Source organism: Strigops habroptila, chromosome 6, assembly GCF_004027225.2.
Source record: "Strigops habroptila isolate Jane chromosome 6, bStrHab1.2.pri, whole genome shotgun sequence".
Taxonomy (NCBI): domain Eukaryota; kingdom Metazoa; phylum Chordata; class Aves; order Psittaciformes; family Psittacidae; genus Strigops; species Strigops habroptila.
In genome coordinates, this window is record NC_044282.2 from 74,608,787 (window position 1) to 74,631,366 (window position 22,580).

At 43.4% G+C, this 22,580-nt stretch overlaps 1 protein-coding gene across 3 annotated transcripts in view; it reads right to left on the minus strand.

Moving 5' to 3' along the window:
• Positions 1-2,026: 2,026 nt before the first annotated feature.
• SPTBN1 (spectrin beta, non-erythrocytic 1) overlaps positions 2,027-22,580 on the minus strand; it is a 135,829-nt gene continuing 115,275 nt past the window's right edge. For all 3 annotated transcript variants that reach the window (XM_030489245.1, XM_030489244.1, XM_030489247.1), the window contains 12 exons: positions 21,439-21,643; positions 20,492-20,866; positions 17,781-18,025; positions 16,748-16,886; positions 15,588-15,672; positions 14,140-14,336; positions 12,982-13,094; positions 12,332-12,392; positions 6,955-7,193; positions 5,557-5,730; positions 3,754-3,796; positions 2,027-3,399 (listed from right to left, as the gene is read on the minus strand). In XM_030489245.1, coding sequence (XP_030345105.1) covers positions 3,184-3,399; positions 3,754-3,796; positions 5,557-5,730; positions 6,955-7,193; positions 12,332-12,392; positions 12,982-13,094; positions 14,140-14,336; positions 15,588-15,672; positions 16,748-16,886; positions 17,781-18,025; positions 20,492-20,866; positions 21,439-21,643 — 2,092 coding nt within the window. In that variant the 3' untranslated portion in view covers positions 2,027-3,183. The remainder of the gene's footprint in view (positions 3,400-3,753; positions 3,797-5,556; positions 5,731-6,954; positions 7,194-12,331; positions 12,393-12,981; positions 13,095-14,139; positions 14,337-15,587; positions 15,673-16,747; positions 16,887-17,780; positions 18,026-20,491; positions 20,867-21,438; positions 21,644-22,580) is intronic.

Here is a 22,580-nt window from a genome sequence, read left to right on the forward strand (position 1 = left end):
GTGAAAACCCATCTAAACCAGTATTTCACCGGAACAGAGATTATTCATACTTTACCATTAGTCTTCCTCATGCAGAGTACAACCCTACAATGGAACATATTCTCTATGCAGAACAGATGGATTAACAGATTATTTGCATCAATCTAAAAGAAAACCCTCCCACCCAACACATGCTTAATTCCTATGGCTAATGAGTTTTGGATTCTTTCCCGTCATTGTGCTTTATTTGTCAGGATACGGAAAGACCCCTTCAGGTGCAGCACTCTGGTACTTTCTCTCAGTTTCAAACACACAATCCAAGGCCTCCCGCCAAGAGAAAACAGACAGACCGACCTGACTGGAGGGTGATTTCTCTTCTTCGTAACAATGATAACAACACAGCTGAAAAGTGGTTGCTGTTCATTAGTTTTCTTTGAAAATTTCAACTTCTCTACTATGTATCTCCAGAGAAAATATAAACAACTGAAATATGGGTTAGCTTTCAAAACCAGCCAACAAAGGAAGCTGAAATATAGAGTCAAACTGTACTACAAGTCCTCTTCACTGTGGTAACCAGAAGGAACACAACGTTTCTTCTACTGGGAGGTCTTTAGCTGTGCGATTCAAAGTAATGCTGCACCCCACCACAGTTAACACTGGTGGCACTGACAAGCTGCCCCAGTTCCAGTCCCATTCCCATCATCCACAGTCTTTTTTCCTCCTCCAGTACTTTCCAGCAGTCCCTTCACATAACCCAAGGGAGATTCCCCCACTCCTCCTCCTGAAACAAGCACACCCCTTGAGCAGGCGTGCGCACTGACCTGACTCTCCTGACCTGGCTCCATCCAAGGAGGTTCCTTCTGACCCACCAATTCTCTCTGCATGGAAACCGCACCCTTATGGGCCAAAGGGGAAAACAAAGAAGGCTAATTAGAGTTCACTGCTGTTCCTCAGCAACCTAAAATCAGTTCCTAAGCAGAAAGGGGTTTTATTCGAGTCATTTTTGGGAATAACTTGCAGTAAGGGGCAAGACAAGAACAACTCTGAAGGCGTGTTCAACTGACACATTACGCAATTAAACACAACAGGTAACCAAGTTCAATCTGTTAAACTACATGTTGTGATAAGTTGAAGTGACAAATATGGCAAGGCATCATGATTTTTGGGTGCTTTAATCAACCAAGAAGAATGTTTCATCTTCTCTTCTACCGATAAAACTCAGCTTTTTATATTGTATTAAATTTTACATTTACAAGATTAATGGTGTTATCCTACATATTACTAATAACTAGACTGGAACAGGGTAATATTACAGGAGTAAAAACTCATGTGCATGAATTGGTTAATAACCAAAACCTTTGGCAAACAAGAAAACACAGTATAGTCCATGAAGAGAATAAAGACATTGTATTGGTCACATGTTCAGGAAAACGTCACTTGGAAACACATTAGTTTGTGGTTTATCTGCTTTCCAGCTATAATTATATTTGAGTGTGTTTGAATAATGATAAAAAATCAAACCCCATGTTCCTCACACTTCATTTTGAAAATCCTAATGCGTATTAGGGCTTCCTGGAGCTATTCCTTTTAGATGGCTCCCTAGATCACATCCAAGGTAAAGATAATTCTGGAATGATGCTGGTGTTTGAAAAGCTGACAAGACCAAGGAACTGGTGAGCTTTGGAATCACCATTGCTGCGTTGATGGCACACGTCACCACTGGAGTGCAGTTGAGGCTGTCCCTTAAGAGAGGTATGTTTAAAAACTGACATAAAACCCCAGTGAGATTAAACTGGGCAGGACAACAAGTCGTTGGTAAATTATAAAGTTTGCAGGAGGTGAAGGGAAAGGGAAGGGAAAGAACAGCAGAAAGAGAGAAAACAACCATTTCACTACGAACATTCGCACACAAAAAAGAAATTACATTTGGAGACATCAGTTTCAGTGCACAGGAGAGATGACATTTTAAAATAACTTTATTTTTGATCCTCTTTCAAAATCATGATTTAACATCATCAGAAACGAAATAAGAAACTTAACCAGCATATTTAGTTTTAAAAGCATTTAATGACATCGCATATATTTAACAGATAGGGTAAAAGTCTAGAGGTACAGTTCGATACAACTGAAAGCCAGTTCCAGTACTACTCTTGACTACAGGCCCAGTCATTGAAAGTTCATTCCTATTAAATGTAATTTCTGATTGTGCAGTAAGATGAAAATCTTTTCATTACAATAGTTACAGTGACAGAGAAATGCACACTATGTATCAAATAGCAAGTAATGTAGCAAAATTATAACACACAGTGCTGCAGCTGACAAGCAAGTAACCATTTGAGTAACATTACTTTTCCAGTAAATGCTTCAGTTCCACTTTTACACTTATCGATGATTTTTAAGGGTTTATTATACATCTAGTCTTATTATACTTTGTACTAGAATTATCTGAAACATACAATATAATGTATTTCAGCAAAAAAAAAAAAAAATTGGAAATTACAGATTATTTAAAACTGTATCAGCCTGCTCATGTGTCTTGTACACCAACATTCTCATCTGTCGTACTTGATGCAGAAAAGCTTCAGGTTGTGTTAATAACCAACGCCAGGATAGAAATGGTTTGTCAAATGGTTTGTCTGTAAGTTAATGCAAACCCGCACTCTGTTACGGCAAAGGTAATACACTATCATTTTAATAAAGGTTAGAATTGGAATGGGAGGCTCCACTAGTCAAGACTCAGCATAACAACCTTAGATGGGAGTGAACGTGTTTGAGAGTTTGTACATTGGGCTTTGATGTGCACAGTAGATTCGAAAGCACCGCTGCCTTGCATACCAATAGCACTAGGAGTGGGTTATTTTCCAAGACAGCCTCACAAAATTGAGGAACAGTTTAAATATTAAGATCTAATCTACATTAACTTCATTTAAAAAAAAACAAAACAAAACAAAAACAAAACCCCCAAAACAAACCCCCAAAACCTGGTCCTCGCTCTCCTACAGAAGCTGCCCAATGCACCTCATACGTTTGGAACTTTAGATTCTGGGTTTTTTTGTTGGCTTTTTATTTTAAAATGCTCTATAAATAAAAAAATGTCAATCACATTGAGGAACATGAGGCACAGAGAGTAACGTATTGGTTCTGAGCTCGCATGCTGGAATTCCACTGGAACGGTCAGAGAAGTGCAGTGTGTGGAGATGGAGTTCACTTCTTTTTACCAAAAAGGCTGAATCTTTTCTCCTTGTCTTTCTCCTTGTCTTTCTCCCGCTTGCCAGGGCTGGACTCGCTGGTTATTGTGACGCTGGCAGGCAGGGTCTGGGCACGGCTGGAGGCTGGAGTGCTCTGGGTGGTCGGGGACACTTCGATTTTGTCAGAAGAGATAGCGGATGTGATGGCCTGAATCCACGTGTTCATCTCCTCCTTCAAGAAGCCCCAAAGGCAGAAAGCTGTTACAATCACGCACCCTCTCTAATTCGCTCAGCATTGTGGAAGGGGAATAGAGAGAAGTGGGAAATGAAAGGAAACACGGTCCCTAACCCATCACCTGGCACTTACTCCTCTGGTTACACACCTGCAGAAGACATCTACTAGATAAAAATCCCTGCTGGTGGTGCCAGCAGGAGCTTCTGAATTTACATGTTACACACACATACACACAAGACTGAAGACCAGGAAATTAAAGCGCGCCCCTGAGCTCCCAGCAGCTGATTTTTTCCTGTTGCACAACAGCACAAACATCACATCAGTAATAAATCATGAGAAAAACAAACTTACATCGTCTTTGGCTTGGAAGAGGTATTCGTTGCCATCGGTCAATCTGCAAAGAAAACAACCATTGCAAATTTAGCTTAGTAGTTGTCACACTGGTTCAACTCCTGCTTGTTTAGCTACTGTACACAATGAGACTGAGACACGTGGGGCTGCATGGGACAGTCGTAACACCTCTATGTACACAAATACACCCCAGCTACTCCTGGTTTGGTATCTCGTGCTGTCATGCAGAGACAGCTGCACACACTATGTGTGTGTTATGACATGGATGTGCTCTGTGCCTCAGGAGGCATGGCAGGGTTGTGATCTTCAGCAGCTGACGACTGCTGCTTCAGGCAGATCTTTTCTCTTTTGCAAAAGACAGTGTAAAAGTTTACTCAATACTTCAAAAAGACAAAAGTCACAGACATCACCCAGAGTTTTCATGGGTTTTGTAGAAACCTAGAAAATTCTGCAGCCGCTCTGCTGTCGTAACTACTTGTGGTGACTCAAGATACTATAGTGTGTATTATTTATGAGTAGCTGCCTCTTCTCACACTGAAGGCTGGAGCCTCCCTTCTGTGCTGATTTTACTTGGATGATTTAACTGGGAGACATTTAACAACGTATGTGAAGGTATATATTAATTAAAAAACAGACTGAATAACACCACACCAGGCATCTGAACAAGAAGAAGGCTGGGTCAATGGGAGCTGTGTTGCAGGCTTCTGGATCTTGCCCAACAAAAAGAAAACCTTTAAAAATCTCTTTATGAAATGAAATGAAGTAGTAAACAGCAAAGTAACAGTGCAGACAGACAGACACTAGGAAGAATATCATTATGCCTTGCTTCCTTCTTTAACAAATCAAGAGCAGTATTTCCAGGGTGCCCTCCAGAGCTCACAACTGGACCTTCCTGTGAGAGGTCTGCCTGCCCATGAGGTCTGTAAAGACCACAGCCTTTGTAGAAGTGAGCCTCATGGATGTTCTCAACATTGCCCTCTCAGCATGGAGAGACAGATTTGCCATGACCATTTGCTGGTGAACTCTCTGGGGACTCTCCTAATGAGAATAAGTAAAGGAAATATGCCACATGCCATTACTTTGAGAGGCCTGATGCAGGAGGCAGGGTACTCGGAAGAGAAGGGCAATTGATTTTTCTGCTTAACTTTGTATTTGGAACAGCATATCCTCACATTATCAATTCAGAGATGCTTAAAATAGTCTACAGGATGAATCACACAGCTGCAGGCCTGTCTTCGAGACAGCTACATTTCCCTAAATATTCCCTATATATTTGCTATAAAGCAAACTTCTCCAGATATGGATTCTATCCTCTTTAGAGGATTCCAGAAGGAAATGCCTTATTTTTTCTTAACCTTTGAACAACAAGTTCGTCACATACTTCAGAATGTAACTACATGTTCTAGACCTGAAAATGCGATAGATGTCTTCAGTAGTGTCCTAAATTCACACTGAAAAGTTAAACAAGAGGCTTGATTCTGAGAAGAGCAGAACCACGAACATTCAGCTTTTTTCAGTGAACTCCAGAGGGAGCAGCTGTAAAGCCCAGCATTGTAAATGCAGGCTCCTGACTTCAGGCATACACATCTAGCCTTGTCCCAGACGCAACTAAAGTGCACTGGTTGTTTTGATACTGTTTTGTGCTTGATAAATACACCACGTTTCAGTGGTGGGAAGAGCTTGTTCACAAAAGTAGATACTGCAGTTAATATCCAGTTCTTTAGCTGGATCCTCCCATGAATCTGCACAGCGATCACACCCACCACAACTTCTACTCATAGCCAGATGCTCCGGGGGGTTTACCTTAGCTTGAACACATGCTTTTTCTTCTTATAATCGACCGCTATTTCACAGACCGCTTCCTTCAAGCTGACAGGAATCTCATTGTGGTAGGGGATGCCAGAAGCAGCAGCTTTCGAATCCTTGTAGAAGCCCATCTCTTGGTTGTTTATGACACAGTACACGTTATGCCATGATCTTCAAGACATAGAAAACAACAGAAGTGTTTATAAATCTAATGCTCTTACTTGCAGAATTGGAGAAACCAAACACAATTACTTCTATAAGATAATGGGGATGGGTTCAGTGTGAGGACGCGAATACAGCCTACACTGTCCTGTAAACTGCAGACAGCAAATTTTCTCACAAAAGCACAGCTTCGGGACAAAAGCACTGACTTTGAGCCAGATGGAATAGAGATTTACAGAGCTCCCTGTGACAGCACATCAGCATAGCCTAACAGTGGGAGAACTGTTTGGCAGACCGGGCAGTTTGCATACTCGGGAGAGACACTGATTGACCTTTCAATGTCTGTGCTTTGTTGTAGGAGGAATTCTCTTTGTGCTGCAAACTTGTTAGTGGATTGCATGTGAGTGAAATCCTGGCTTGTTACAAATACTCTTGGTGGCAGCATCTGCCTTATTCTCTAATACAGCTATAAGAATCAATGATTACTAGAAACAAGAGTTAGCATTGGTGGCTGTCACTGCCTCAGAGTAGGTCTCTGGCGTGAACAGCTCGAGCTGAACAAAAATCATGGTAGCACTGTACACATCTGTGATCTGCACACTACTTCACCTCCTACCAAACCCCTCAGATGCTGGCGTGGCTCACCACTCGCTAGTCAACATTTTCCTTGTCAGCCAAGCCATTAAATCTGTTTTCAAGAGCTCTCTCAGGTCAGGAAGGACCCCAGTCTGCTTTTCCAGTGCAGTTTTGCCTCTGAGAATGGCAGGATTGGGTCCTGAGGAATGGAATCAACTAAAGCACACAAATCATCTTCACCCGCTTTCCTCTTCTGCACAGCTTACAGAGTAGGTGGAAAGTGCTAATGTGCAAACAGAAAATGTCAGAAGAATATGGACATTTCTAGTCTCACACCTACGTGTTTTTCTTTTCTTGAGAGCTCTGGAATCAAATCCCACTACTGCCACAAATTCACCATGTGAAGTGGGAAAGTCACTGTATCTTTATGCCTCAGTTTTCCACCTTCCAAATATGGCTAACACTGCTTTCTCCACCATGTATCTTTAGACTGCACCTTCATCAAATATACCATTTAACCAATGAAAGCACAGTTCCTACAACAACAGGAGCAGAAGCTTGAAAGGTCTTTAGGAGCTGCGAGAAGACAAGAGCAGCAGGGACAACATTTACTGTCTTATATCTTGGTGAGTTCACATGAAGCAGCAAGGACTTTACCTGCTCGAGGCTTTCTTGCTGTGTGTCTCCCACTCGTGTTTGCGATGTAAGAAGCCCTCCATCTGAGCTGAAGGCATCTCCTGTGTTTTGGCTGGTAGGGTAGCAGCAGTCTGGGCCTGAATGGCAGCCTTGGCTTTGCGGTCTGCCGTTGGAGATGGAGCAGGACTAGACTCCTTCGAACTTGTCCTCTGTTCTGCAGCTCCATTGACCATTTCATTTGTTTCTGCAGTTTCTGCCACCTAAGGAACAGTGGAGAAAATGTTCAGCTTAAAGCCTCACAGCACTGAGGTATCTTGCAGTTAATCTGTTTCCCTGCACAACGTGGCTGTGTATAAACTTTGCCTGGAGAATGACACAGGCCAATAAGTTCTTTCTCGCACTCCATGGAGACACAGAAGGCCAAGGAAATTAGAAGGTAGGAATGGATTAGTACCCATTTTATAGGTGGAGAGATGGGAAAATAAGAGCAGCTAAACGTCAGTGTGAATTTTACTGTGCTTTGCTCTGCTGGTCAATTCATATTCTTTTGTATATTGTTATTCCTAAAATGAGAGCATTCAATTCTGTTGCTAAGTACTCAAATGTTTGGGACAGTAACAATCACACTTTCTGCAAACCTAGAGGAACAGTAGAAGTTATACACATCAGCCACCTTAAGTACATTTATGGCATTACTGGGGTATTAAAAGTCCATAAAAGGTATTAAATTAAGAACCAGCAGAAAAATATGCCAAAATCACCCAGGAGCATTTACAAAAACTCGTGCAATTTATTTGTTTCTGTAAAAGCTCCTTTCCCCCTTTCCCCATTCCCCTCAGGACACAACAAAATCAAAACATGCAGGAATTAGAGAGATTACACCATGCATTTCATCTCCACCATCCCAGTTAGGATATTGGATCTTATAAAGACAAGGGAAATGAGGTCACGTGTCAATTTATCAAGGTCTCTTTCAGGCTTGCGTTATTAGGTGGATTTGGATTGTTGTTAAAGGAACTGAAAACCACCACAGTCACACAACATCACACAGCTATTTACCCCCAAACAAAGACAGAACCAAGGCCTTGCCCATCACTTGCTTTGTTGATCGCGTTGCCTGTCGCACTGTGATCGAGATAGCCTAGAGAGCAGCCATGATTCCAGCAGCTCTGACTGGTCAAGCTGTCGACGTCTTCAGGAGCCATTCATCCCAAAATCATTTAAATTGGAATCCTAATGGCTATAAGCTTTTGAAATGCAGCTTGGTCCCAGTTTTTTGGTTTTTCTTGTACCATTACTTTGACATGTAGAGCCATAGGTAGCAGCTCAGGAGTTACACAACCAGTGTGTATTATCATTATTATTATTATTAGCAAGTTACAAAAGCTTAGTGCTGCTAATGCTCTAGTAGATTACAAACATACTGGACTGTTTTTATGCAGACAAGCAGGTATTTGTGAATGGCACAATAATTAGACATTCCCACTTCTGCACATGGCCTGGACAATTCAAAAGCAGCCGAATTATTATGCAACAAACTAAATTTTGCCACTCTTTGCTAGAACTTCTCATACCTGCCAAGTAAACGTCATTGTACCTCCCACCTTTGTACCTCATGTATTGACCTAGGAAGAGCTAAGTGCCAACTTGCTATGAATATGGGAAGGATTGGTTAACTGCCTTTAAACAATCTAAATCTCCAGAATACAGACACTACACCACTGAAACAGGGAAAGAATCACAGCTCACATTCCACTTCAGTCATGTCTATTTCACTCTGGCCCTGAAGACATGTAGCCTAGGTTTGTAAGAGGGAACATCTACCCTGCGCTGTTATCCAGTGGAAGTAAAAACGAATGACGCTGCTTCTTCACAATTTGGATGAATCTAAGCCACCAAACCTCACTATTTGTACCCAAATCTCATAACAAAAATGTTGCATTGAAGGGAGAAGGTAAATAAACAAACACTGAACTCAATGAAGATTATCCAAACACTGCCAGCACAGCTACAATAACATAAGGAGTGAAACAACCAACCAGTGATTCACCAATAAAGCTCAGTTGATCAGTCATCACCAGGGCTGATCACTGATGGCCAACAGGTCATGTTCAAGGACAGCCCTTTCCAAAGCTTCCTGACCAGTGACAGTTCCTGAGCTTCAAACGCTCTGTTTTTCGACTGGCTGGACCCCCTCTGAGATACATGAAGCCTTTGTCCCCAGCAATAAGGAATTAACACAGACCACAGTAACTCATCTCAACAACTTGTGTCAACTACCCACAACTACCTATTACCTAAACCGATGCTGAACGTAGCACGTTTTCTGTAGTGATACCAGCAAGATGTGAAAATACTACTGATTTGGGGGGGGCCTATAACCACTAATCTGAAGTAAACCAGACCAGTTTCTAACAGCAGGCACTACACAGCTACTGAACGTGGTTTAATGGGAAATAACATGTAATTCAGCACTGCAATCTGCAACCCTGTGCTTCTAGAACATAACTGCGAACCTTAATCACATCATCACACCTGTAACTTCTATTTAAATGCTACTGATCGTAAAAGGGCTATGAAAAGCTTTTCTGAGGCTCTTTCGGGTTTTATTTTCTTTTCATGTGTTATCTACAATTAACAGAAAACAAGCAAAATAAATCTGGACCATAAACAGCTCTGCAAGAATGTGTCATGAAAAATAGAGAAAAAACAAGAGCTGAACAAACTTTAATGGAAACATGCATCGGGCGTGCAGAGACAATGCAACGGAGGACAAACATTAATAGCAAACTGTACTGTTACAACAAAACAGTTACCACAAACATGGACACAGTTTTCTTAATCGTGACTGAGAGGTTAGTTGCAAGTGCTTTAGTGGCTAGATACTACTCTTGAGATACTTAAATGGGGACTATAACATGCAACAAGACGGCTGGTGACAATGACTGGAGATATCCCCTCGGTGCCACGTTATATTCAGTTCATCAAGTTAAGTCTCTGCACCACAGCTTAAATAATAGAGATGTTACCTGCCTTTTTCAGGTGTAAACAGATGATAGCCTTTCTATTGTTCTGGCCATTTAAAAAAGTACTATTTTAATGTGTTAAGCCAGTACCACAGGCTATAATAAAGAGATGAAATCTTAATGCTTCTAGTGCCTACAATGATGACCTGAATCAATGACTTAATTCATTTTTCTTCATCATAAAAGCGTAATTTTCATATATAAGTGTACTAGTGTACTAACACAAGTTAAAAGTGTATCTATATACTTGTACATACTACTTTATAGCCAGAATACATCTGAAGGCTTCCCAGATGGTGGAGTCTGAAGCTACAGCTATACTGCTCTGAGAACTGTCACACTCTTACAGGCACAGAGAGCCAGCACTGGTGTGGGTAGTCACCAGATCATCTGCATAAATCTACATGGAGTTTTTAAAAGCATTAAGAAGCTCTATGTTGTTATCCTGACAAAAGAAAAAAACACATGCATCATGAAGTGGAAAGACAAGTTACAGCAAAAGTACAATCACTGAAGCACACCCTTTCAATCACCTTCCTTGCTTTACAAGCTCAGCCAACCCAGAACAATTCAGCTGCACTGCTCAGCTAGTTGGCAGAAGTTGAAATTCTGATCAAGAGCAGCATTATCTTGTGCCTCAAATCAGAAATAATACAGCTGTGTACACCTGATGTGTTGCAACACGAGGTTCAGTGGACTGAGCTAAAGAGCTCTCATGGAAGACTGAGGTGCAGATGGCGAAGATGAACATGGAAATGTGTTATGTACCATGTAATAAAATAAAAACTAACAAAAGAAAGAAGCAAACAGAGGATGCTAAGGCTGTGGCAACCAGGATGATGATGATGATCTGGGGTGTGCTTGCAGGCCACCTCATGTTCCTTGCCACAATTCTATATAATGTCATAAACATTAGAAGGTACAACAGAGAGCTCACTTCATCATTTAAGAGTAAAGATGAACCAAAAGACTTTATTTGAAGAAAGAAAAAGGTAGAACTGCTTAGTAACCTAGAGCACTGACAGAGCCTGTGTGCAGACCCAAATAACTGGGCTGGGCCATCTGAAAGATAAACTTGTGCTGAAAGGCATTTCCTCCCAGAGCCCTACACTGGGACCCGTGTTTCCTTTGCGGTACTGGCAAGAGCTCTAAACCCCCTGATCTGAGCCTGCCGGGCGCCTTTCCTGCACTTAACACCCCTCAGAGACAGCCTCAGAAACAGAAGCAAAAGAAGTGTCACTTTTCTCACCACTCCAAGCATTAACTGAAACAAGGAGGCTTTGCAGGAAGGCAACGGAGAGGTAAGTGCTCAACTACTGTCTTGTGTTAACTATATATACATATGTACTGGTATTTGTATGGCTGCACATGAAGATTATTGGCATGCATCCTGACTCCCCTATTGAGAAGGAATGAGTAAGGCATGGACCATTCAGCCTGCATCTATAGAAAATAAGGAGCTGGGATCTTAGACCAATGTGTTTTATTTGGTTTTTAAAGAAAAGCATCACAACCTCTCCATAGGGGTCTGCACCCTGCTCTGATTTATATCACTGCCTCTCTAGTGTCAGTAAACTGAATTGCTGTAAATTGGACAGGACCAAGGCAAAATGGGGCCCCAAAATAGCTATTCAGGATGATCACAACTCTTCAGGAGGACTAAATACCAAGATAAATCTAATTTTTCATGTTTCATTTCACGTTTATTTTTCTCTGCAGTCAATGAGTCCAATTCTGCATGGAATGTTATACAACTAACCTTAAGGCTTTTATTTGTCAATAGTTACAGCTCTCCCGTCCCCCCCAGCCTCTCCTGCCGAGCTCACTTGCAGGGATAATCTTTGGCCTTGTAAAGAACTCGCTTGCTAATGCAGCTGATTTAATAACGTTGCCGTGCTGAAACCTGTTAGTATAACTCGATGCGTCATACCTGTCAGGTTCTAGTTCTCTTCTTCATTATGATGTAATCTCATTAAATCTCAATTACTCATATAAAGGACGCTTTCGCTGGAAAATCTTAATACTATTAGCGACATGAAAAACTCAACAGTAAATAACATGAAATAAATGTGTCACCTTAAAGCAACTGAGTGTCAGTGGGGAGATTCAAATAAACAAGGAGGAAAGTGAAGCAAATATATCTCCAAGGGGCTGCTAATTCAATAAAAGTCAACTGATGGGAAGGAAGAGAAAAGCAGCAGGGAAATCTGAAGCCAAAAGATTAAACCAGTACCAGTAAACCATACTGACAAAAAGGTGTCTTTTGCTGCAAAGGATTCTGTATGTCACAGTCCAGACCACGATCGGTCATTGGCTGTCCGTCTGCTAATAAAGTTTTTGTAGTTTTGGTAGGTTTGGGAGCGGTAACTAACCCGTGGAGATTCCTGGTCTGATGGCAAACCATTTTGGGAAACCTGTTCTTTTGTCCCATCCCTGTTGGGAGAGAGGAGAAAGAAAAGACATTGTATTACGTTCTTGAAAGTCAACCATCTCTTTCACCAAAATGACATTTTCCCCCTGACTATGGCACACCTCAGAAATTCAAAGCAGTTCTTAAAATCCTCAGGCCCAACTGAATAAATCCAGTGTTAAGGGAGATCAAAATGGGCTTTCCTGACAGTTACCTTACAAATAAGCCTACTTCTATTATAAATAAGCTTATTTATAAATGTTAGTGTTCCATGGATGTGGCTTGAAATCTCTATGTGACTGATGCTCATCAAAGAAGAAAGCCAAGATGGTTCATAAATTTTAATCCATAACACAGAAGGTGTAAAAACAGCTTTCTTACTGTAAGGTCTGATACACCTCAGCAGCTGTAACACTGCACCATGATGAAAACATGGCACATTCCATTTAGGAGCGAATTTGGGTACCTGGGAAAGGTCATGTCTCATAAACCAGGGACCTTCTAACAACAGCCACATTCCAAAACCATACAATGCCAGACTCTCCCTTTAGAACACATCCTCAGCCTGGGAAGTCTGAAGAACACAGTCCAGCTTCCCACATCCCGGCTTACCATTGCTGCTGGGAGTCTGCATCCTCGGCAACCTTTGGGCTGGGCTCTGGAGTGGGAGGCTGTCTCTTCCTCTCCTCTTCCTCTTGTTGTCGACGTACTTCCAGCAGTTCCAACTGAGAAACGAAACATTTTGGTGCATTTAAAAGCTCTGCACATTTTTCAGGGGCATTTCTAGGAACTAAAAATAACTCCACAATTTTCTGAAACATTAATGAAATTCAAGTTAAGTGGAATCAAATTTGAAGGCATCAGCCTTGCACAGTATTAGTCATGTGAAGTTTGTTGCACTGAATTTGTCAGTAAAGGCCCACAGTATCAGAGCCCTTAACATCAAGTGGAGTGCCTGGGCAGCATCTCATTGCTGTCTGTTTCCTTTCTAATTCATTCTATTAGAACAAAACCCAGACAAGAAAGCAGCCCAAGCTATCAAAGTACTGGGAAGCGACATCCTCTTGTGTGCCTGCCATGCACAGAAATAATCCAAATCTCAGAAATCAACCATCTAAATAAAACCAGCCTGGTTTTGAAGATGCTGAGCAACTCCAGCCCATTCTGTCTGCAGCTGTGACGCTCAGTGCATGTGAGAAATCAAACCACTTCAGTGCTGGTGTCTAAAGCAGAATTCTTCTCCAAAGATGGCAACATGCTCTCCAGGCATTAATTACTGACACTGCAGCTGTGCTCTGAATGCCTGGGGCTTTTTCACTTCTTATGTCTTCCCAGGGGACAATACAGCCTTGTACTGGGGCAGTCAAAACACAGCAAGCATTGCTGTCAACCCCCTCCCCACCACTGTCTCCTCACACAAAAATCACGTCAAGTGTTTGGATATGGGTCTTCTTCACTCAGAATCCCCCTTTCCTTTTATACCAGCACAACCTGTATGGCAGGGGGCTGGAGCAAACTGCTTCTGGGCCAGCACTCCTGGGCCCAAGACAGCTTTTACTGACTGCTGACGTCATTTATCATTTAAGCTTTTTCCTTGCAGGTTGCTGAGTTCAAATTAACCAGAGAGGGTTTTAGTATTGTTGAGAACTTGAAACTTCAGCCTAGGGTTGATCAACAAACTGAGATTAGGCTGGTGATGCTGCGACTTATTCCAACCACCAGCTGGCACCAAACCAAAGGGGAATGGAAGTTCCTCTGCCCCTCACTCACCGTGGTCAGTCGTTCCAGTGCTGCAAACCTCTCATCCCAGGTAGCTGCGGACTTCTCGAACGCTTCGTGCCGCTTGATCAGTTTTTCCACTTCATCAACGCTCTGGCCTATTTCACGACTAGAGAGGTAGGGCTCCTGCCCCAGCAGCCAGGCCTCAGCCACACTCGCGTCTCTGGAGAACTGGTGTACCTCCAAAACTGAGCAAAGAAGGACAGGAATCAGCACCATTCATGTCACAAATTGCACGTGAACTCATCAGGTATCTTCTGACTTTACCTAAACACAGCTCAGGGAAAAAGTAAATGTATTTGGCCAAGTATTATCCTTAACTAAGCTCTCTGAAATCAATCACTTTAAAGGCAGAAATTTACCTTGTTCGCTTTGCTCTGAGGAAAAGTAACATCTAAGGCCCACCTTCATTTCTTCTACAGACTATATTGCAGGGGGGTTGGACTAGATGACCTTTGAGGGTCCCTTCCAACCCAAACTATTCTATGATTCTATGATTTTGCAAGCTCAGTGTTTCCTTTTTTTCTAATCTGCTGTAGCCTACTAACTTCAGAGTACAAAGTCTGTTATCCACTGGTTCTCTTTCCCAGACTGCCCTGTCTACAGAAGAGCTGTAGTAGACTACAGTAGTTCCCTTCAGCAAGCAGCATTTCTGTACTTGCTGCTTGACTACAGTGCTACAGTTCCAGGTTTTCTTCCTTTTCTGCTTCCACATCTGAAAAAACACTTCCACTGCTTTTGAGGATCAAGCAACTTTGGTGAATAATATGGTACAAACACCCAACCTGAGGGACAACTGCCCATGCTTCTGCATTTCCTAAAGCCTGCTGAGGACCAGAAGCACAGAGACACAGAAGCCCAGAAGCCCACAAAATGATTGCACTCCACGGTATGTTTTGAGATCCTGGACAAGTGCCTTCTGCAAAGGCTCCAATCTGTACATGAGATGGGGATCACCTTGTTAAGAGCATCAGAACTGGGTTGTTGTTGCTGGTGTGAAGCCTGCAAAACATTGCAGTGTTTCAAAGCACACCTTTTGTCAGTGAAGTGCTCACCAACATTCTAGTCTCTTGGATAACACAGATAACATGTTACATGCATAAGGTAGCAAGGCTTTACTTGTCCCTATTTTTCAGCAGTGCATCCTTTGTAGAAACCCAGTTGGAATGTGACACCTGCAAAATACAGTGGATCTATTTCACCTAGCTCCAAATTTGATCATACAGAGCAAGACCTTTGGCACAGGTTTCTTGGTTTCAAATTCTCCTCTATTTTACAATCCCCAGGTGTGAATCTTGCTGTCATCACAGACAACTACACCGTCCAGCACTGTTAATAGAAAAGCAAGCACCTGCAGGTATTTTCCAACACTCAAAAAGACACAGGGAAGTGAGAGTGAGATGTGGCCCTGCCCAAAAGAAACCCAAGGACATCCTTACTCAGTCTCAGCCACTCCCATCTGTCTTCCCATTTGTCGATCATTTCTTTTCTCTTCTCTGTCAGCTGCAGCAGCTTTTCCTTGATCTGGAGGAAGAGGAGAGAGCAGGACCATTACGCAAGCACAGGCTCACCCACCACACCACGCAAGCCCTTACCACCAACACAAGGCAAAATACATTGTGCTGGATTGTGAGGAAGTGACTTAAACATGCAGACAACAGCTGGTTTGCTCCTCCAAGTATAAATAAATATGACATTTGCATTGAAATATCACATTTGCATAAGCATCCGGTGTCTGTTCAAACCCACAGCAACAAGAGTAGTTGATAAAAAAGAGTGTAACAGACAAACTAAATGGTGCAATCATGTACCACATCTTCTGCTCCGGTTCTAGCAGGTAATGCAAGATGTGCTGCTCAGGGTTGCTGCAGGAAGCCTGCACGTACCTGTGCTAACAGCACCGACGTGCAGCAAACACCCCAGGTTATTCTCAGGATGGATACTGGTTCCCAAAGCCTCCTAGTGCCTGTGCAAGTGCTTCCCCAAGGATACTCCACAGGATGCTCTGTGTGTAATGCAGACACAGACAGCATCGCCTCCCTGAGTGAGCAGTATGTAACAACATTTAACTTTCTCCCTCCATCAAAGGGAGGCAGGAAGAGACACGGGTCAAGCCTCTATCCTCTGGCCTAGACAAACTAGAACATAAATCAAGGCCTTCAGCAGTTGGATATGTTTTCCCCTTAATATTCCCTGGATTTACTCCCTATGACAAGCTCTTTCCTGCTCTTTCCCCTAGCAGGCATCTTCCACTTCCCCTGTACAAGAAGGTGGCCTCTACTCTTGCTCAAAGAAGTCACCTTTCCAGCACAGCCATTCCAGAGCTTTCTCTCTGCACAACTGAATGCGACAACTTCTTTGCACTTCCTGGACTGAAAATGATACTTTAATTTAGGTGCCATCTCTGCTACCCAACAGGAATTCACAGAGTTAAATTACTCACTAATTTCACAATAGCAAATAGTGCAACAGTCCCTGGAGTAATGCATGTCACTACAAACAGCTTATTCATCTCTAGGTTACACAATCAGTTTCTCCAGCTGAAACCACCTCTCCAGGCAGCTCACTGTGGTGGCTGGGTGTTCAGCAAGCACAGTACCTCCTCGGATGCATAGTGCTTCCTTGCCAGAAGAGATTTGCCGAGCTCGATGCAGGTAGTAAAGCTGTCATTCCGGGCATCGATTTCTGCTTTGATTCCCTGGTGATTGTTCATTAGTAGTTCAACAGATGAAACGTCCCTGAAATGATCAGTCCGGGGGTCAGAATCATGCAATGCAGATTGAACAGTTGTTACACTTACAAACAACTAACCCACAACTGTACAATAAGAATATCAATTCCTACATTGTCTCTGTAGCTCAGGAAGCAGGATTGCTGCAGCCTTCCCTTAGGAATGGCACCATTCTGTTTTGAATCCAAGATCAAATAAACAAGTGTGGGAGACTCAATCTCTTTGAACCCAATTTTACATTGGAATTATTCCAGTAAGCCCCTGCCTGTGCTGGGCAGCACCACACAGTAGAAGCTGCTACACCCCCATCACATTTTGACAGCCCCTCTCTGACCTTCTGGCTCAGTGATACTGAGTCTTATAAATTAAAACAGTGCAGTTCTGGTGTCTCCAACATAAGAAGGACATGGAGCTGTTGGAGCAAGTCCAGAGGAGGCCACAAGGATGATCAGGGGCTGGAGCACCTCCTGTATGAAGACAGGCTGAGAACATTGGGAATCTTCAGCCTGGAGAAGAGAAGCTGCGTGGAGACCGCAGAGTGTCTGAAGGGGGCTACAAGGATGCTGGAGAGGGACTCTTCATTAGGAACTGTAGTGGTAGGACAAGGGGTGATGGGTTAAACCTTAAACAGGGGAAGTTTGGGTTAGATACAAGGAAGAAGTTCTTTACTGTGAGGGAGATGAGTCGCTGGCACAGGCTGCCCAAGGAAGTGCCCATGACAGTGTTCAGGTTGGGGCTTGGAGCAACCTGCTCTAGTGGAAGGTGTCCCTGCCCATGGCAGGGAGTTGGAACTGGAGGATCTTAAGATCCTTTCCAAACCAAACCGGTCTGGGATTCTATGAAACATTCCTCAACTGACTTGCAGCCCTATCTTCTGATGGAGGAGAGATCCTTCACATACCTTGGCTTTTCCTGGGCTTCTATCTGTCGGATAACATCTTCCATCCAAAGCATGAGGTCACGAACCATGCTGAAGAAGCGGAATTTGTCTCCTGTATCCACCAGCCTCACCCTGCGGCCCTCACAGGCATCCAGCAGCGCCTTCCATGCTTCCAGGACCTCGTTTTCCCTCTTCTGGATGTCATCAGCTTTGTCTCCAGCATAGGCAGCCTGAAGGCGTGCAGCATCCTCCTGCAGCTGTCTCACCTGGGGTGTTTTTATAGGAGAGAAATGCATCAGCCTTTGGATACCTATATGGGGACACGTGAGCTGCTAGTTCAGCATTTGAATGGCTTTCTGGAGTCATTGCAAATATATATAAGCCTAAAAAGGTTTGTTCTATGATAAAGTCACTATATCCCTATGAGAATATTTCTTAAAGGAGACTGTGGTGTCAGGGGGCAACCAAAATAGCCAAGATTTGGCACTGCCTAAACCCCCTGTTGCCAATAGAAAGTGACTGTTCAACGTCAGGCCATAGGGGGACCATTTTCATCATCAATTTTCCTTCCTGTCACACAAGTGACAGTGCCACCACTCAGGAACTCCTGCATCAAACCCACTGCTCTTCCTGCAGAGATGACTTGTCAAAAATTGAGATAATGCCTTCAAAGAGAAGAAAATGTGGAAATCCAAAGGTTCTTCTGCAATTAGAAATCTCTTTTCCTTTCAAACACCGTCTTGGGACATCAAATGCTATTTCTTGACTGTTTCACATACTTTTTAAGACAAGAAACATTCTATTAGCTCTTATCTAATAATGTTATCTTTTCTTTTCTTTTGATTTTGAACATATTTAACACCTTTTAGCTACAGGCACAGAGATTAGGCCATTATCATAATGATCCATCTTGGTGCTCAAGCTGTTTCACCCAAACCCGATCCTAAGTGCTTCCACCACAGCTCTGTGCTATGATTACATATTCCTCCATTTAGGTCTTGATTATAATTACCTTTTGGAGAGGCTGGGGTTGGTGTTTTGTGAATGTCTCCCATTTTATGTATAAAATCTACAGCTGCTGAAGCAAACCATTTGGAAAATCAAATGCTGGCTATATCCCCTTTATTCTAGTGTAAACAGCTATTTAATTGCAACATAATCAAGAACTGGCAGGCAGCTGGCCATAAAAGCTATCTTTTCCTACTGGGATAAATGCAGCCAGTCATAATTCCTCCATTCCTTAAGCAACTTGTTCCCTTCCAAAACTCTCATTCTGGCAGCTCGAACATTGGGTTTTGGTTTAGAATCCCCTGTGTGCTGTATGAGCTGCTGCCACCTTCTATTTAACATAGCTTGGCTGCAAAAGATGCAGAATTAGATCAAGCGTGGCTGCTTTTAAGTATCTTAGCCTGGACTATGTACCTGAAATCCATTCAGGCTGCTGTTGAGAAGCACCATGAAAAGCAATAATTAAGTCATAATGCCCAGATTCATAAGAGTCAGAAGGTCTCTATGGAAGTCTCAGACTCCCTTTGCCTCTCAGAAACGACAGAAAACGGTTTGGCTGCAGCTTATTTTAAGCAAAAAAACCCCAAACTTAAAACCCCCAAACCAATCAATCAAATAAACCAAAACCAAACCCAAGACTAACCCACAAACAAACCAAAACCCCAATCAGGTTTACACATCCCTTCATATTTGCCTTGTCCTCCAAGAATCCTTTGTAATATCAACTCTTCCATGGGACAGGATAGTTGTGTCTTGCGTTCACCAAGGTGAGCATGAGGTGAGGAGCAGGCAAATGTGAAGTGGCTTCCAGCACAGTTAATGTAACACCCAGGATGAATGTCAAGGACAGAAAAATGTGAAACCTGTATTTCATATTACCTCGGGTATATTAAAAATTCTTTACAGATTTAGGATCTGTTCCATGTCCTCACTAAAGAGACAATATGTTGAGTCAAACAAACCTTTTTTCCTCCAAATGTCAACTATTTTCCAAGCATGTAGCCATAGGACAAGGGGTGATGGGTTTAAACTTAAAGAGGGGAAGTTCTAGATAAGTGTAAGGCAGAAGTTCTTCCTTGTGAGGGTGCTGAGGCACTGGCACAGGGTGCCCAGAGAAGTGGTAAATGCCCCATCACTGGCAGTGTACAAAGCCAGGTTGGACAGAGCCTTGGGCAACATGGTCTAGTGTGAGGCGTCCCTGCCCATGGCAGGGGGTTGGAACTGGGTGATCTCAAGGTCCTTTCCAACCCAAACCATTCTATGATTCTGTGATATCAGCCATACAGTGCACTGGTGGTGCTGCAACCTGAGGTAACCCAAAAGAGGTGCTCTGAGGAGCTGCAGTGTGTTAACTCTCGTGCCTCTCCATCTGCTCTCTCCCCCTAAGCACGCAGCAAGCTCAGACTGTCTGGAGCCACTTTGATTTTAAATCAATACAGAAGTTCTCTGCCTTTACGTTTCTTCTTCAACCAAGGGCAGGAAATGGAATAATGTTCAACAATTACCTACAGACTCAGTCATCTGTGTGCTTATGGATTTCTGTTTGAGATAAACTAATTAACCTAATGCAATGACAGACAAGGAAATGACGCAGGTGAGCTTATTCCCACAGAAATACACTTGGAAAGAGGCTGTCTCCCAGCCATGGAGGAGCCATGAGCAGGGCAGAACTCTGCAGCTCAGGTTCCTGTATCCACCACCAGCACCATTGACTGGCTACACACCTGGGTGCCGAGTGCCTGGATATCATGCTCAAACGTTGTGTGCATTCTCTGTAGCGTTTCCACTGTGTTTTGGTCTCTACCAAGCTCTTCAGGCAGTTTCTTATGTTTGTCTTGAATACGTCCCAAGATTTCCTTGGCATCGTGGTAAAATTTGTGCAGTTCATAAGAGGCTGCTAGAATTTGTGTTCTCGTGTCAATGAGCTCCAGCAGATCAGCCCAGGCCTCATTGAGTCCATCCTTCCACTCTGCAATGGTCGCAGCATCCGAGTGTCCAGAGTTGATGAGTTCATCTGCCATGTGGTTGACAGTGTCAACACGTTCCTGTCCAATGTTCCCAGTGTCCCGGGCAAATTCTCGGAACCGCTCCTGGAGCATCTGAAACACAAAGGAACAGGCTCATGCAGTGCTGTAACTACACCCTGACCTGAGCAAGCCAGCCAGCCACCATTTATATCGACCATCTACTGTGTGCAGCACCCAGAAATGGAAGGTCAACCTGCAGCCACGTCTGAAGAACTATGAGGTCCACATGAACTACTCTCCTATGAGGAAAGGCTGAGAGAGTTGGGGTTGTTCAGCCTGGAGAAGACTCCAGGGAGACCTTATTGTGGCCTTTCAGTACTAAAAGGGGTCTATAAGAAAGATGGGGAGAGGCTTTTTAGCAGACCCTATTGGGATAGGACAAGGGGTGATGGTTTCGAACTAAACGAGCGAGATTCAGGCTGGATTTGAGGAAGAAATTCCTTACAATGAGGGTGGTAAAACACTGGCACAGGCTGCCCAGAGAGGTGGTGGCTGCACCATCCCTGGAGACATTCAAGGCCAGGCTGGATGTGGTTCTGGGCAACCTGATCTAGTTGCTGATGTCCCTGCTCATTGAAGGGGGGTTGGTCTTTGAAGCTTTGAAGGTCCCTTCCAACCCAACCCATTCTCTGATTCTAACTTACCGTTACATGTTCGTAATCCTGTCCCAGCTCGTGGGATCCTGCCACCACCTCCCTTTCAGCAATCCATTGCTCCAGGTCATCCACCTCGCGGTTCAGCTGGAACAGCCTGTGCCTCTCATCCAGCTTGCCCCGTCTCTCTTCAGCCAGATCCTTCAGGCCTGCATACAGCTTGTCCACTTTGGACTGGCGCATGCTGATACGCTCACTATAGAAAACAGAAGGAGCATTAAGTCCTCATCATCTTTATAAATAAAATAAATGAAAAAATCTACATGGAATAAAAATCACTTGGGGTATTTATCCCAATGAACATGTCTGCTGCATGCATGGATTTGACTCAGACACACTGCATCAATCCTCTGCTGGCACAGTTGACTGGAAAACGTCTCTGCCCTGTACCTATAACCCCCTTGGCTTTACAGAGTGAAGCTGGACCCAAGTTCTCCTTTTGTTTGGCCACAGATCACACCAGAGCCTTGTCCCAAGATACAGGATCTGAGCTGCTGAGACAAGCAGCATTTTATTGTCATCTAAATTCTGCTTCAAAGCTCAGAAGCACTCATGGGCTTCTTAATCCCTAAAGCTCAGCATTTCCAGAAGTGATTTGTATTTCTACTGGCCATATTTTTTGCTCATATTTTGTCTGAGCCATACAGCCCTGTCAAACTGCCTTCCCTCTGCCTTGTAAAGCTGGTTGTGTTAGTCCAGTACTCAGTCAGCTCAGCCAGGAAACCTGCTCTCAGCAGACATGGTGACCACAAGAGAGTGCTTTTGAGTTAAATAACCATCTTCCACCAGAGGCAGAATTGTCTTTCCCAAGACAGTCCTACCCTATCTTCCTGTCTGTGAAGGCAGCCTCATGGTCAAACCAGCCTCGCAGTCAAAGCCAATGGAGAATTCTGTTCGCTTAGCTGCAGCTCGTAGAGCAGAACAGTTCGTCAGCTTCCTGAATTCTCCCACAGGGAAAGGCCATTTATGAAAGTTGAGATAAATTTACCACAACCAACGTGTTAATGTGCCCATGTGTGAGATCCCAGGCTCTGATGCTACTGATATCTCAAAGAGAGGAGGCAGAGCTTGGGGAGCACTGTGCTAACACAGAAGGATAAAAGACTGTGATCCCTGGGATGGACATAGAAGTT